General features: G+C 38.0%; 1 protein-coding gene across 3 annotated transcripts in view; it reads left to right on the top strand.

Moving 5' to 3' along the window:
- The window catches only part of VWA3A (von Willebrand factor A domain containing 3A), a 47595-nt gene that overhangs the window by 1319 nt on the left and 32797 nt on the right, over positions 1–13479 (top strand). For 2 of the 3 annotated variants that reach the window (XM_009683380.2, XM_068908509.1), the window contains exons 4-14: positions 6–86; positions 1542–1596; positions 2322–2420; positions 3503–3609; positions 3902–4027; positions 5331–5439; positions 6669–6734; positions 7216–7341; positions 9154–9283; positions 9374–9477; positions 9650–9730. In XM_009683380.2, the coding sequence (XP_009681675.2) occupies positions 6–86; positions 1542–1596; positions 2322–2420; positions 3503–3609; positions 3902–4027; positions 5331–5439; positions 6669–6734; positions 7216–7341; positions 9154–9283; positions 9374–9477; positions 9650–9730 (1084 nt within the window). The remainder of the gene's footprint in view (positions 1–5; positions 87–1541; positions 1597–2321; positions 2421–3502; positions 3610–3901; positions 4028–5330; positions 5440–6668; positions 6735–7215; positions 7342–9153; positions 9284–9373; positions 9478–9649; positions 9731–13479) is intronic. The other variant, XM_068908510.1, reaches the window with a different exon arrangement.

The raw sequence follows: 13479 nt of genomic DNA, 5'->3' as shown, positions 1-13479 counted from the left end.
TAAAGTTCCAGGAATTCAAGAAATGCTATTGAAGAGAGAGAGTTTACAGAAGAGACTGTTGTTAATTTTGAGTCCAGGCTTTATGAGTAAGTATATGTCTTGTTTAGGAAGCTGAATTGTAACTGAGTCTATACTCCCTTCTTTCTTTATGTGTTCACGGATATATACTCTTTTTTTTTTCCCCCCCTCGATCCTAATCTGGTATCTGTAGGAATTTCAGGCTACCTCAATGTTAATCCCTATCTGCTGAGATTAAGGGTAGATAATAGGTACAAGTCACTGCAGTTGAGATATTTTTTATCTGAAGATACTTAAACTAGGTTTTCAACTGAAGCAATAAGCTCAATTTAGAAAGGCAATTAGTCAGTGGTTGGATTTTTCTCAGGTAATGCTATACATCTGTGGGTAATAGCACATTTCTTGTAGCTTAGATTAGTTTTGAACTATTGATCTAATTGTGAAAAGCGGCATTGCTTGGTTTTCTGGTCAAGGAATGGAATGCTGAAAGGAGTTTGTATTAGAACTAGGAAGGAAGGGAAACCCTGTAGCAGATATTTAGAGGCTGAAGTTTTCTAAGTGGATTTTAAACGTATGAAATCGAGAAAACTTGTGTTGAGGAAGAGATTTAATGAATAGGTTCAATAAGCTGTACAATAATCTTAACGTTTTTACCAGTCTTTCTAATAGTTTTGTTAGCCCATTCCTACGAGTGCCGCTACTTGAACATTGCTCACTGTTATCAGTCCTGAAGATCCAGGCTCTTCAGAAGGTCCATCTTCAGTACTTGCTGCCTGTGCCATCTAATTGAATTTTTCCAAATGCGGTTTAGAAAAGAAGTTGCTTTTGTATTTTGAAAGGACAAAAAGTTTCTGCTTCCCTTTGAAATGTTGGTTTTAATTTTCTGTTCTCCAAATTGTAAAACCATGCACAAGATATTTAAAAATAAGTTACCGAAAAGAGAATGATTTTTCTGCGACAATAAGTACTTTGCTTTACATCAGTTTGTATCTCTTCTAAAGTTAAACTGTTGAAAGTTCTGCTGCGATTACACCAGAATTTCAGTGAGAGTGCTGCCTTCCAATCAGAGTTATCTTACAAACTACACAATTCTTTAAAACACTTATGAATTCAATATATCTGAATTAAATATATCTCCAGACAATAAGCTAAATAAGTGTGATGAACTAAACTGGATTTTGCTAGAACTTTCATTCCTTTGTGCATGCACAAGTTGAATATCCCTCTCCTTTCTCTGAGTAGAGGAACATCAAGCAACTGATTAGAAAACATTTTCAATGGTCTATTTTTTCAGACAGTTACCTGTCTAATCAGTTAAACAGCTCTAGTGGAAGAAGTATTTAAATAGTCAGCCCTGCAATCAGTTGTATGAGAACGCTGAAAACAGAGTTCTTTTTAAAAAGGTGACTGAACATCTGTGGGGAAAAAAAAAAAAAACATAATGAAGACAAATGTATGAATGTTACATTGATACCCAATGCAAGAGAATGCCTTAGCTAAATGTGCGCTATGCCTTTTGTCAGGGCAGTTGAACTTTATCAGCAGCGAATTCGGTGGCTGTTGGAGGACAGCAAAAAGGTAACTTTAACTTTGCCGTGCGTTTTTAGAGGGGAACTCTATATGATATTCAAGAATAAATTAGCTTTTGAATACGAGTACAAAGTGGCTTCCAGAAAGTTTAGCTATTTTCCTTATGCACTATGAGTTATGTAGTGTGCAGTGATCCTTGTCTTGATAGTTATTTTTTCTTGATCTTTTATTAGCATGTGGTTTTCTGCTTTCCAGGTGATCTTTTTCTTTCTATTAGCAATCCATTTCTGTTAATAATCAGGACCTCTCAAGGCCATTTAAACAGGACCAGACAATGCTGAGCTTACCCCTGACTGGAGCAGGGCTATCCTGTAGTCAAATGTGCCCTATGTCGCGCAGCGGGCCAGTCAGCTACTGTACCTAGCAGTGCTAAAGATCAGACATGGGAAAGGGACATTATAACTCCCTCTCAAAGGGGATGAAAAAAGAAGCAGCATCCCAAAATCCAGCTTCCACAAAGCTGCTTTATTTAACCTGTAGGAGATGCTGTAGACAAGGTATTTCTTCCTCTTCTCAAATAACAAATAGATCCTTTTGGGAAGGAAGGGATATGACTCTCCGATAAGGGCAAACTGGGAGCCGGTAGTCCTAAAAAGTTAAAGTGGAAAATCAACATACAGTATTTGAATTGAAAACGGTATTGTACAGAGTAAATAATAACATTTTTAAATTTCAGATGAGCGTAGTATTTACAGTGACTTTCCTTTTTTAAGGTTTTTGGCCTTATAAAAGGAACTAAAGTTGGACTTGTGGTTGATGTATCTGGTATGAGTTGCAGATCGAGACTGCTGGATTTTCAGAAAGATCTTTTGGTAAGTAATAATGAAGCAGGCTTTGGCCACTATAACGTTAATCAAGCCTCTGTGTAACTACAAGCAAGGTACTAAGTGGAAAAAAATCTGCTTAAATTCATAATATTTAATACAGCAGAAATTTTTTTCTTATAGAGAATTTTTTCTTATATGTGCACATAAAGGCATCTCAAATGCCTTTGGAAGTACAGTCTTTGTTGATGTTTAGACCCAAACAAACTCCTGTACATACCACGGTAATAAGAAAATTTCCATCTTAAGAAGTTTCTTTATTCGTCTGTCAGCAGCCCTCTATAGAATAAACTTGCATAACAGACAGCTGTAAGACCTAGAATGAAGTTGTATATTCAGCTGTGTATGTAAAATACAGTTTCCTTATGCCTTTACACTCTGATACAGCGACACACGCTTCGTTACTTTGGTCAGAACCTTGGTGAGTTAATACCTCCCTGAAGTTGCAGAAGAAACTTGTCTGTTCTTGTGCTATTTATTTTTATAAAGAATTTCTAGTGAGGAAGATAGTGTGGCTCTTTCATTACCGAATTCTGAATCTTTGTACACCTTCATTTCCTACGTTCAGGAATTATTTAAATTTGATTTGTATTAGCTCCTTTTTTTTTTATTTGCACACTGTATATAAAACTTCTTCAAGAGAATTCAAGTAGCACTTGCTCTGGTTAGCTTAGACCTAATGCCTGAACTGTTGTTTAGCCCTACCTGTGAGCATGTACTAAATATCTTCTAGTAATTGCTCAGTGGGTAAACATACCTCACCTAGATCATTATGCTCTGTTTCAAGTGCACATCAACTGAAGAGAAAAAATGATACCCAGTACAACAAATACTCCCTGCCTGCTCCCCGTCATTAACAAATTGGCTGCATTAGCACGGATTTGCAGGTTTCATCTCTACTCCTTACAAAGTGTTTGAATCTGTATGTCATCTCTTGGAAGTTTTTCTCTGTGGTGGCTGAAAACACTACTGTCAACTATTTTTAGCAAACTACTGTTTGTATTCTTTTACATAATAACTCTACTAGTAGCAGCATGGATACTAATGCATTAACACTTTTTATTTATTAGTGCTTAATAGATGAGCAGCTGTGTCATAAGAAGCAATTGTACTGCCTTTCATTCAGTACTGAAACTTCACCTCTGTGGGAAAGTCCAAAAAACATCAATGTCCATGTGTAAGTAAGTTAGCTACTGTGTAAAATAAAGACGTTTCAAACAAGTTTTCCATTTAATTAGAACAATCCGTTGTTGATAATAAATATCATTCTCGGTCTTGTGCCTGTAGTGATTTGTAAGAGGAGGAAAAAAAACAATGAATTGTAAGTGCAGTCAGTAATTTCAGGCTGCTCGTTCCTGCAGTAGGTCTCTTGGCAAGTCTTGTGGTTTGCAGTAGTCTTCATGTTCTATTTTACTTAGGATCTGCATGTAAAGTGTGCATGTTCCTTTTTTTTTTTTTTTCCCCCCTAGGCTTCATGAAGCAAGACAGTGGGTGCAACGCTTGGAGCCTGGTCGAGGCTGTAATTTGCTGAAAGCCTTAAAACATGTCCTTACAGTGAAAGAACTGGATTCCTTGGTTCTTATTGTAGGAAGCTGGTAGGTCCGTTATCAGTCCTAGCAACCAGCTTTAACTTGGATATGGAATTATCTAAGAATCTGAATTTGGTATAGAAATAAATAGAAAAAGGAATTCAGATATAAAACCTAGATCTTAAATTATTTCTTCACTTTTTCACTATTTATAAATCCTCTCTCTCCTGATATGAAATTGCAGTTTGTAGATAAGTTGTGGCACTAATCCACTGAGAGTCTGTTAACTCCAGTGTTACATCAATAAAAATCCTTCAGCGCCATTGAGAATCTCACTGAAAGTGTCCATGCTTCTGGGAAGATTAGACAATTAGTTAAACTTACTGTGAAATAAGTAAACGTTGAACATTCAAAGTTAGTCTTCTGTCTGTGATCTTAGTGATGCTGATGGAAGACTTAAAATGTCTGATTAAATAAATGAAACCTGTTAGCAAGCTCTGCTGAGATAGAATAAATTACGGACTTACGTTGTGCAGTTCTGGTCTTTGAAAAATTGCATTCTGGAGTCATGATTACAAGAAAAAGAGACTACATGAAAGGTTCTGGAAGTGTTACTGTACTCGTTTATTCATTGTGTTTATTTTCAATGTGAAAACAAGGGATGGTGTAAACTTGGCAAGCTTGATAGAGTGATTGACATTACATTTCACTTGACTTAACTGAACGTAGTGTTCAGTTAAAAGGTTCCCAGTTCTGCCTAGATCTGCTTTGCACTGTAATCACAAGTTTATGACGAGTGCAAGTGAAAATTTCCTCAATTTTTATCCCTGGCGGAAGTTTAGCTGGAGAAAAAGGTTGTTGCTTGCCATGAAGAACCACCAAAACTCGGCTTGAAAGCTGCATGGGTCACTAAGCTCTAAACACAAAACAAAGTTTTACTTCCTTTGGTGCCTTTGGAAGAGAATGGGCGTACATGCCTCACATACGGTTGAGGATCCGAGTTGAAGACTTTTCTATTGCAGTTTGTCAAAGGGGTCAAAAGCATCATTCAGGATTCTTAGTTCTCAAGGCAGGCAAAGAGTAAACTTAGAACGTTTCACTGAGGACTCATAATGAACGAAACCAGAATCTTAGTGCTTTTACTTTAATTCAGGTTTTCGGGGCTGAGTTTAAACCCCAGTAGTGGTGTCCTAGTAATGGTTAAAAGAGGGCGAGGAGGTCAAACCATGCTAGTGATTGGATTACATTCCCATGGTTTCTTATTTCTTTCCCATTTAGCATAATCTTCCTTGCCTTCTTCAACATGTCCTCTTTTTTGTTTCTGTTTGATTAGTATCATTAATTTCTTTTTTTCTTTCTTTTTAATCAGCCCTAATCAGTCATTGGAAATGCTGGCTGACTATGTTCAGCAATGTATGCTGGGGAGAAAACTACTGATTCATGCCGTTATATATGATTGTAGTAATTCTGTCTCTCTTGTAAGTAATTGTCTTAATACATATTTCCTTAAGCGTCCTGTCGTATATTTCCTACTCAGCTGGAGTGTCTTTTCTCATAAATCAATGCATCTCTCTGCAGAGATGCTAGACTACTAATTAATGAGTTCCTGAGATGTATTTTTCTTTAGAGAAGATTTGCACAGGTGGAAGAACTTGTTTGGAGCATCCCTGTTTCTTCATCGTAGTTCATCCCAAAGCTAGAAGTGGCAAGTAAATACATTTGCATTGCTTGGTCCCCAAATGGTGTTCACTGACTGGGCAGCTTAGATGCGGTTATTTCCGGATAACGGTGCTGTGTGTTTACACAGAGACTCTGGGGCTAAGAATTCTTTCACAAGTGAAAGCAGAAAGGTAGGGGACTTCAGGCAGTACTGCAGGGAGGAGGAGAGGGAAGGGAGATGGCTCATAGGAGAGAGGCAGAGACTTAGGAGTATGGCAGTCTCTGGGATAGGGATAATTTTGTGTGAATTAGCATCTGTGCAAGACCCTGCAACCCTGCTCAATTTACACTGCAATGGCTGTCAAGAGCAATGGTTTGGATGTTAGCAGTGCCTCCACGTTTGAAGGAAGAGGGCAGAAAGATAAGCAGTTACTCTCGATTAGCTTCTGCACAGAAACTTCTTTTTAGCTGTTAATTGCTAACTTAAGTGTATCCCAAAGGTACGGTAGTGACTTCAGTGGTAGGGGAGACATGGTTGAAATCCTGGTTTGGAGAGGAGATGAGAAGTATGTGTGGTAAAGGTATTGCAGTTGTGAGGAGAAGGATTGCAGTGGTAATAGTGGAAGAGAAGGAGATGAGAGAAGTGAAAGGAGGAGCAAAGCACTTAAGCGGTAATTGTGAGCAGAGGAAGGATAGCCTAATACTTGTGCTTCTAGCCTTCGGTGACATGCCCTTGATCTGACTAGCACAAGCTTACCTTGAGAGGAAAAGCAGTTAACTTTGGCATTTTAACACACGGTGAATGAACTTGTCCTTTATTGCCTATTTTTAAATTTCTTGACTGAGTTGTTTTTTCCCTTATATTCTTAAAATAAGACTAGTAAGAAAACAATGAAAGCATCTCATATTGATTTTGACTTTCTTGCTACGCGTACTTTAAAGATTCTTTCTCTCTGTCTCTAATCAAGGATTGAATAGCAACAAGCCATGTTATCAAAGGAGATGACCGAATCAAAGTAACTATTTTTCTTCTGATTGATACATGTAGGAAGTTCTAAAGAACTTTGCAGATGTTGTAAGAGGCCGTTATCATTGCTACTCTTCAAAGGGGGAGGTAGGTGAAGGCCAGAAGGGCAAAGGACTTTTTCCTTTTTGTAATTCTTCACTCTTAGAAGGTCAACTTCTCATCATCTGATTGGCAGTTTATAGCAAGACCGAGTGCCAAAAGTTGTCTTCAAGGAAGTGCTCATTGAGCACATTGAGGATGTGCTCAATAAACCTGTGTTTAATTCTTTCTGCAATTGAAAATGCTTTCCTAAAAGTGAAATAAACTTTACAGAAGTTGCTCATTGACTCAAAGCTGGTGCATAGCATGAAAGCAGTGATGGGCTTATCATTGTGTAGAGCAATTCAAGGATTCCTTGTTTATAAAGTAATAACTTCTGTATACAGTGCATTAGATACGTCCACACTTGATTCTGCTATGCCAGGCAGTCTTGTATGGATGAGTGTACATCCAAACAGGAAAGGTGGGGTTGATTGATATTTGAATAGCAGGTAACTTTTTTCCCCCCTCCTTGTTTTTGTATGTACAGAATTTTGATAGTAGTGATGTTCATCTACTACTTCAGGAATACCAGAAGGCTAAGGACTTAATCAACAGCATCAAACAGACTTTTCAGAGACGAATCGGTGGCTCACTTACTAGTAGAATAGCAGATGTATGTATTGCATTTGTTATTTTCATATTTAGAAAGCCACAGTGCTCACAGTATTTAGTCATATTTATATGACTACTCAGGTATTTTGGTAAATGAGCTTTGAATATCATGTGGTGGCATCCATTGTAAGAGTAAATTAAGGCTAAAAAACTGCAAAGGAGACATTTTGTTAGACATTTCTCCGAAATGCAGCAGCTTTTGCAAACCAACCAAAACACAGCGGCAGAGTAAACTTTACCATGATCATAATGAAAATCTAAGAAAAATCCTTAGCCTGCCTGTGTGCATGATCATTTAAATGAAGTTCCAACAATCCTTTAAATTAGTAAAAAGATACTTATTCCGATCTGACTGAGGCGATGCTTACACCAATTGCAAGGTTGTGAGAACTTGTCTAGATCCATTACTAGTGTTGTAGTTATGAAGTTACAGTCTCTGTTGCACATATGTCTCTGTGTTGGTCCTGTCTCATCGTGATGACTTGGCACCATTCCTTTGGTGACAGTTGTCTTGGTAACATTTCTATCTTAATGCCTTATGTGACCAACATGCCAGAGGTTTTACTTCATTTGTCTTTTCTCCAGTGAAATAATTTCCAGACAATCTTAATTAAATTTGGATGAGGGGGAAAAAAGAATCTCCCGTGACTTTATTCCTTTCTGTGGAATATTTGGAGAATTTCTCATTTTGCTTTGTTCTGGTAGAAGGATTATTTGCTCGTGTCCTTCTGTCACCTTACGCACAGATAGGTATATTAAGGGGCTCTTTTGGCTTATTACTTTCATGTCTGTACTTTCTAGGGGCCTGGAAGTCTATATAAGGTGTCTGAGTTCGGCTATGATTGCCAAACTTTCATGCTAAAAATTTAGTAGCACTGTTTTACAAATCTATGGCTATGCAACAGGGTTGTGTTTTGTTTTGTTTTGTTTTTAAACAAAATGATCTGCTTTCTGTCACAGCTAGTAGGGGCAGTGGTGTGAGGTGGATAAGTCTGTTCTGACAGGGACTGAAAGCTTCCATCAGGTGTCATTACATATCTGGTCACCTGACCTGGGACATTCCAGGCTGCAGGCAAACTGCTTGTCTGTGAATAGTGTTTCTGGTTCTGTTCCCTCTCCTCCTTTGAGTTCCATATATATAGTAGTAGTATGTAGAATTCTTTTATATTTTTCTTCCAACTTCGTAATGACTATGGACCATATAAACTGCATATGGAGCAGAAATCACCCTGAAATGACTTAGAGGTCCTATATCTCCAAAGCAATAAAAGTCTGTCATTTTGGAAACTTACTGGTCAAGCCTTCTATAAGAAAAAATAATTTCCACAAACTTCTGTCCATTCATAAAACAAAGGCCTTTTGAAATAAGGGTGTTCAAACACCCTATAGAAATTTGTTTACATGTTTCTGTAGGTGTGAATGAAGGTAGAATGCGGTTCATTTTGACTCTATGCTCAGAGCAGATAGCAAAATGAAGAAATGGGCATTTGATTTGTGTATAATGGAGAGCCTTTTCCTACTACTTTTCTTAGGGAAATGTCTGGCTGTTTTCTTGCCAGTATGTGAAACCATGATGTTTTCATTTCCCTTAAGGATTTTTGCATTGTAACTAACACAGTGAAGTTAATGGAACGCTGTCCCCCAAAAGCCATTTTTAAGAGAACCCACAGTAGCTATGTTCAAAGTATTTCACTTGTTGAAATCACAGCATTTCAGTGAACAGGAGTAAAAGAAATATTCTATACTAGATATTTAGTACTGAGAAAAATAGTATGCTGATGCTTACAAGAGTCCTTTTTAAAATCTATTCTAGGTTTCCACAAAATGTGCAAATACAACACCTTCCAACTTCCTTCCAAAGCATGAAGGACCATTAGTTATTCAAATATCAAGCTTCCCAGCTAAAACCTCAAGAGAGTGGTTAAAGACAAATGGATTGAAAGGTAGCAAAGAAAAAAAAATCCTAACTTGTATGAAACGTAAATTGAAGATAGAGCATGTATTTTATTTAATTTCTTTGTTCCTTCCTACAGCTAAGAAGTTAAACCTTTATCAGATTTTGGCTCCTAATGCTTTCTCTCCTGTGGAAGAATTTGTACCTATTCTTCAAAAAACAGTATCCTCAACTGTACTTGAGGTAAGTGATGGGGACCCTTTTCTTCTTTTTTTTTTTTTGGTGTTTTTACTCCTACAAAATCAGTACTCTGTAAGACAGTGACATTCTGTGGGCTGTAACTGAAGTTAATTTCATGCTAATGTAGCTTATATAGGCTTCTGTAAACACCGAACTGCATTATTTATCCTTCTAGAAAGCCATGATGCGGTTTGAATGGCATGATGGAACGGTGAAAAATATCCATGTTGACCCACCAATATTATACAACTATCAAGTGAGTTGTCTGTGGTGACTTGGCCTCATCAGGGCTACATTACCATCTCATTATTCCAATGCTAACTGCTCTGTTACGTAAGTCTTGCAAGGATTCATATGCAGACAGCTGTCCATATAAGTCTGCAGTGATCTGGTCAGGCCGGGGGCCCAGATTCTTACGGTACTTTAGAAGAAAGCTAAACGAGAGAGTCCAACAGACTGCTCACAAATATAGCAGTGTGTGCATTTTGTGATTTATGTGTAAAGAAGTATTTGTGTTATTTTACCCACATTTTTAAAGCTATATACTGAAAGGATACAGACTGAAGTATTCCTACTTGTTTTAACAAAACTATCTCATTTCACCTCCTTAGTTTAGCTGCAAAAAAAGTTTTCTGTTTTGTTTTCTCTCTCTGAAAGTCAAACAAGTGCCATAAAGTGTCTAACTGCTATTGGTTAGATCACGAAAGGCTCAAGACATAGAAGGAGCTTTCTAGGAAGCAGTGTAGTAGCAAGCTTGGATTATTGTTTATATGATATGAAGGATTATGTGCAAAGGCACGTTACGTATTTATAGTGGTGAACCAGAGCCTATTCCTGCCATGGCAACCTAGTCCAGCAGATGTGCAGAAAAGACCGTCAAGGCAAGGGATTATTTTGAAATCAAAAGCTTGATCTTAAACTATCAAATAATCCATAAGACTTACTGAATAAGGGATAAATAAAACATACTGTGACACCAGTTTATTTGGTAGTTGAGCCTGTCTCAACTACATGAGCAAGTGGGTGGAATGGAGGTGGGGAGAATGGTGAAATAAGACTAATGAGAAAAGACACAGTGTTCCGGATCAGTGATGTTTATTTCTGCATGTGGGGAAGACAGCAGAAGCGTGTGACAGTTTGCGTAATGAAGAAACTCACAAGAATAAAAATTGGGTTGCCTGGACCATGACCTGGCATGACTCTACGTTTTGTGTTTGGATAACATTTACATACGTGTGAGTTTCCCTCCCCTATATAGTTTGAGTTAGTTTCCATAACATCCAGCATCCAGTGTCCTTCTATTTGAAATACTGCTGTAGCACCCGAAGACTAGGAATAGGGCACAGTCCATATGAAGAGACTGGTAGGATTTGGGCGATACAGTTTACATTCTGAATCTACGTCTGATCTGTACTTTCAGATAAAATACGTTACCCTTTTCACTGTGAACCCTTCGTTCTTTTCATGCGGGAAGTAGCATGTGTTCTTCATTGTAAAATGACCAACTCCAAAACTAAAAAGTGCTACATGATTGCCAAATGTTAATATTCTTCAGACCCTGCTTCAAAAATAATTCATTCTGTGGTGCATAAGAACTCTTTCATGACTGTGAATAGGATTTTAGCCTTGACAGTGTTCCTACAACAGTCCTGTCATGCATTTAGACAGAATATATTTTTGCTAACATGCGTGTCAAAGGCAAATGATCCAGATGTATTTTCAGCTTAACCAAGCTTGTTAAGAGTCAGAAAGCAAAAATTATTTCTGGTTACTTTATAGAAGGTTGCCATACTTTTACTCAAATGTGTCAGTTACATGTGCAAGTTGTACAAGCTGGGTATTTGTATTTCATGTTTTAGTATACACTCAGCCAATTCTTTATACTTCTTGTGAATTGGGAAAAATTTGCCAGCATAGTGCTACAAACAATGTTATTTAAAAGCAGTTAGTTCATGCTGGACTGAGCTTGTTTCTATAGGGTATTGGTCTGTATCCACAGAAATGTTGTTGTGCTTTGGGTGAATATACCTTTCTCTGATGTACCACCTGGGAGAAAAACTCAGACAATGTGTGGCAGGGCCTCTGCCCTGCCACTGGATACTACATGTCTCTTGAGAAACCATGAGGACTGGACTGGTTTTTTTGGTTTACCCCCTCATCTACATCTTGCACACATTTTTCCTCTCTCTTTTTCCAGAAAAAGTGAGTCTAGTTTTGAGGAAGCTACAGTCTTCAGGCTCATTCGGGCACGTGTGGACATTGAATACAGCAGTTTTGGTTTTACATCTTTGTGTGGAAGATGAAATATCGTGTAGGGGGTTTGAGTCCTGGGGAAAAAATGAGGAGTGTGGAATTGTATAACACGATATGGTGAGCAGAGGCACCCAGTGCTCTCTGATCTAGAGGTCTACATTCTACAGTTGAGGTGAGACAAGAACTGTCTTCCTCCTGGAGTGAAAAGTAGCAGTTGCCAAATGGAAGTTTCTAAGCGGTGATTGCTATTAATTTTCAGGAAATTAGTGGGAAACATTTTATGAAAGGGTACCAGTTGGTAAAACACATCCTCTTGTGTAGGCTCAGAGAGAGCTTTATAGGATTCGGAAAAAAAGTAGATTTGTCCAGTGATACTGACTGCCAAATGTAGTTTGAGATATTTGCATAAGGCTTATAAAATACCAGCCTTCCAGCCTGCAACTGTGTGTATAAAGGATATTTTTCAATAGTCTTTCAGGCCTTGAGGGATCCTAATAATTTCTGTTTGATGTAGGTGTTGTCTGGTCCAGAAAGTTCATGGAACCCGGATTTTCAAGAGTTCAGAATTTTTCATTAACCTGTAATTAGCTGCTACTCTTCTGTAAATGTCTGGGCCAGTCTTCATTCTTTGCTCATATGGCTTGTGAAGCATCAGCAACTAGAAGAGGAGAGCTATTTAACCTTTGCATATGTAGATGGAGAAGCAGTGTAGAGTTTGCCATGGAAGATTGAAGGAGTTGATGAAAATGACTTAACAAGACTAAAAGTAGAAAAGCGTCCAGCCCACCCCTGAGGGACAAAGAAATAGGTTGGTGGTTAAATTATGGAAGGCTGAAAGTAGGCTGGGTAAGTGTTGCTTTTGGGTGGCATGTATGGCCTACTCTAAATTTTGATTGTTCTAGATTGTAAGAACAAGATGATATCTCAGTGGCATAGTCTCTAAGAATATATGTGAATTTTTCCACTGGGTAGCTTTTTAGCAAGTAAGTGTAATTTTTTTCTCTTGGTTTGGTTTTGGTTTGTTTTTTTTTGCAGTTTGCAGGTAGCACTAGCTTTTATACCAGAAGGAAGCCTTATAAAGAGAGCTTACAAACAACATTGTAAATGATGTTAGTGATGAATTCTACAAGAACAATGAGATCTCTTATAGATGATAGACTTATGTTAAGTTCAGATTGCAGTGTCTCAAGTCAGAGCAATTTTTTATTCCAGTGTATGTTCTTAAAGCGGAACAGAAGTTGTGCCAAAACAGGTTGGCTGTTCGAATTGCAGAAGAGTTAAGATTGGAACGTTTCCTATTGTTTTAGCAGCGACTGCTGCGCGTTGGTATCTTTGATCTTCAGTGTTCAGTGGAGCTCTGTAACACTGTAACATGTTTTCTTATCTTTCTTTCTGTTTCCCGGTAGCTACATTTCGCACTGCTCTCTGGCATCCCTCACGTTCACCTTAAGCTTTTGTACTCGCTCCACAAACACGTTCTGCTTTGCGTTTGCCTTCAGCCTGATAGTTGCCAGGCTTACTGCAAGAGGATAGCAAGGCTTCTGCTAGAGGTTTTGTTCTTAAGCTTGCAGATGGATTAAGAACACTGTTAGGTGTGGGATGTTAGCATTTTTTAGTATTTGTCATGGTTGGTGTAAGTATATGGATAGCCTTAAAACTACTAGTGCATAAGGAGAGTGTTTACGCTGTACGGAATATTGAGGACTTGCACAAGCACTTTGTTAGATCTTGTAATTGCAGAAGTGGGAATAG

This window comes from Struthio camelus, chromosome 15 (genome assembly GCF_040807025.1).
Source record: "Struthio camelus isolate bStrCam1 chromosome 15, bStrCam1.hap1, whole genome shotgun sequence".
NCBI lineage: Eukaryota > Metazoa > Chordata > Aves > Struthioniformes > Struthionidae > Struthio > Struthio camelus.
The sequence above is the reverse complement of the archived record's forward strand: the minus strand, read 5'-3'. Positions and strand labels throughout refer to the sequence as shown.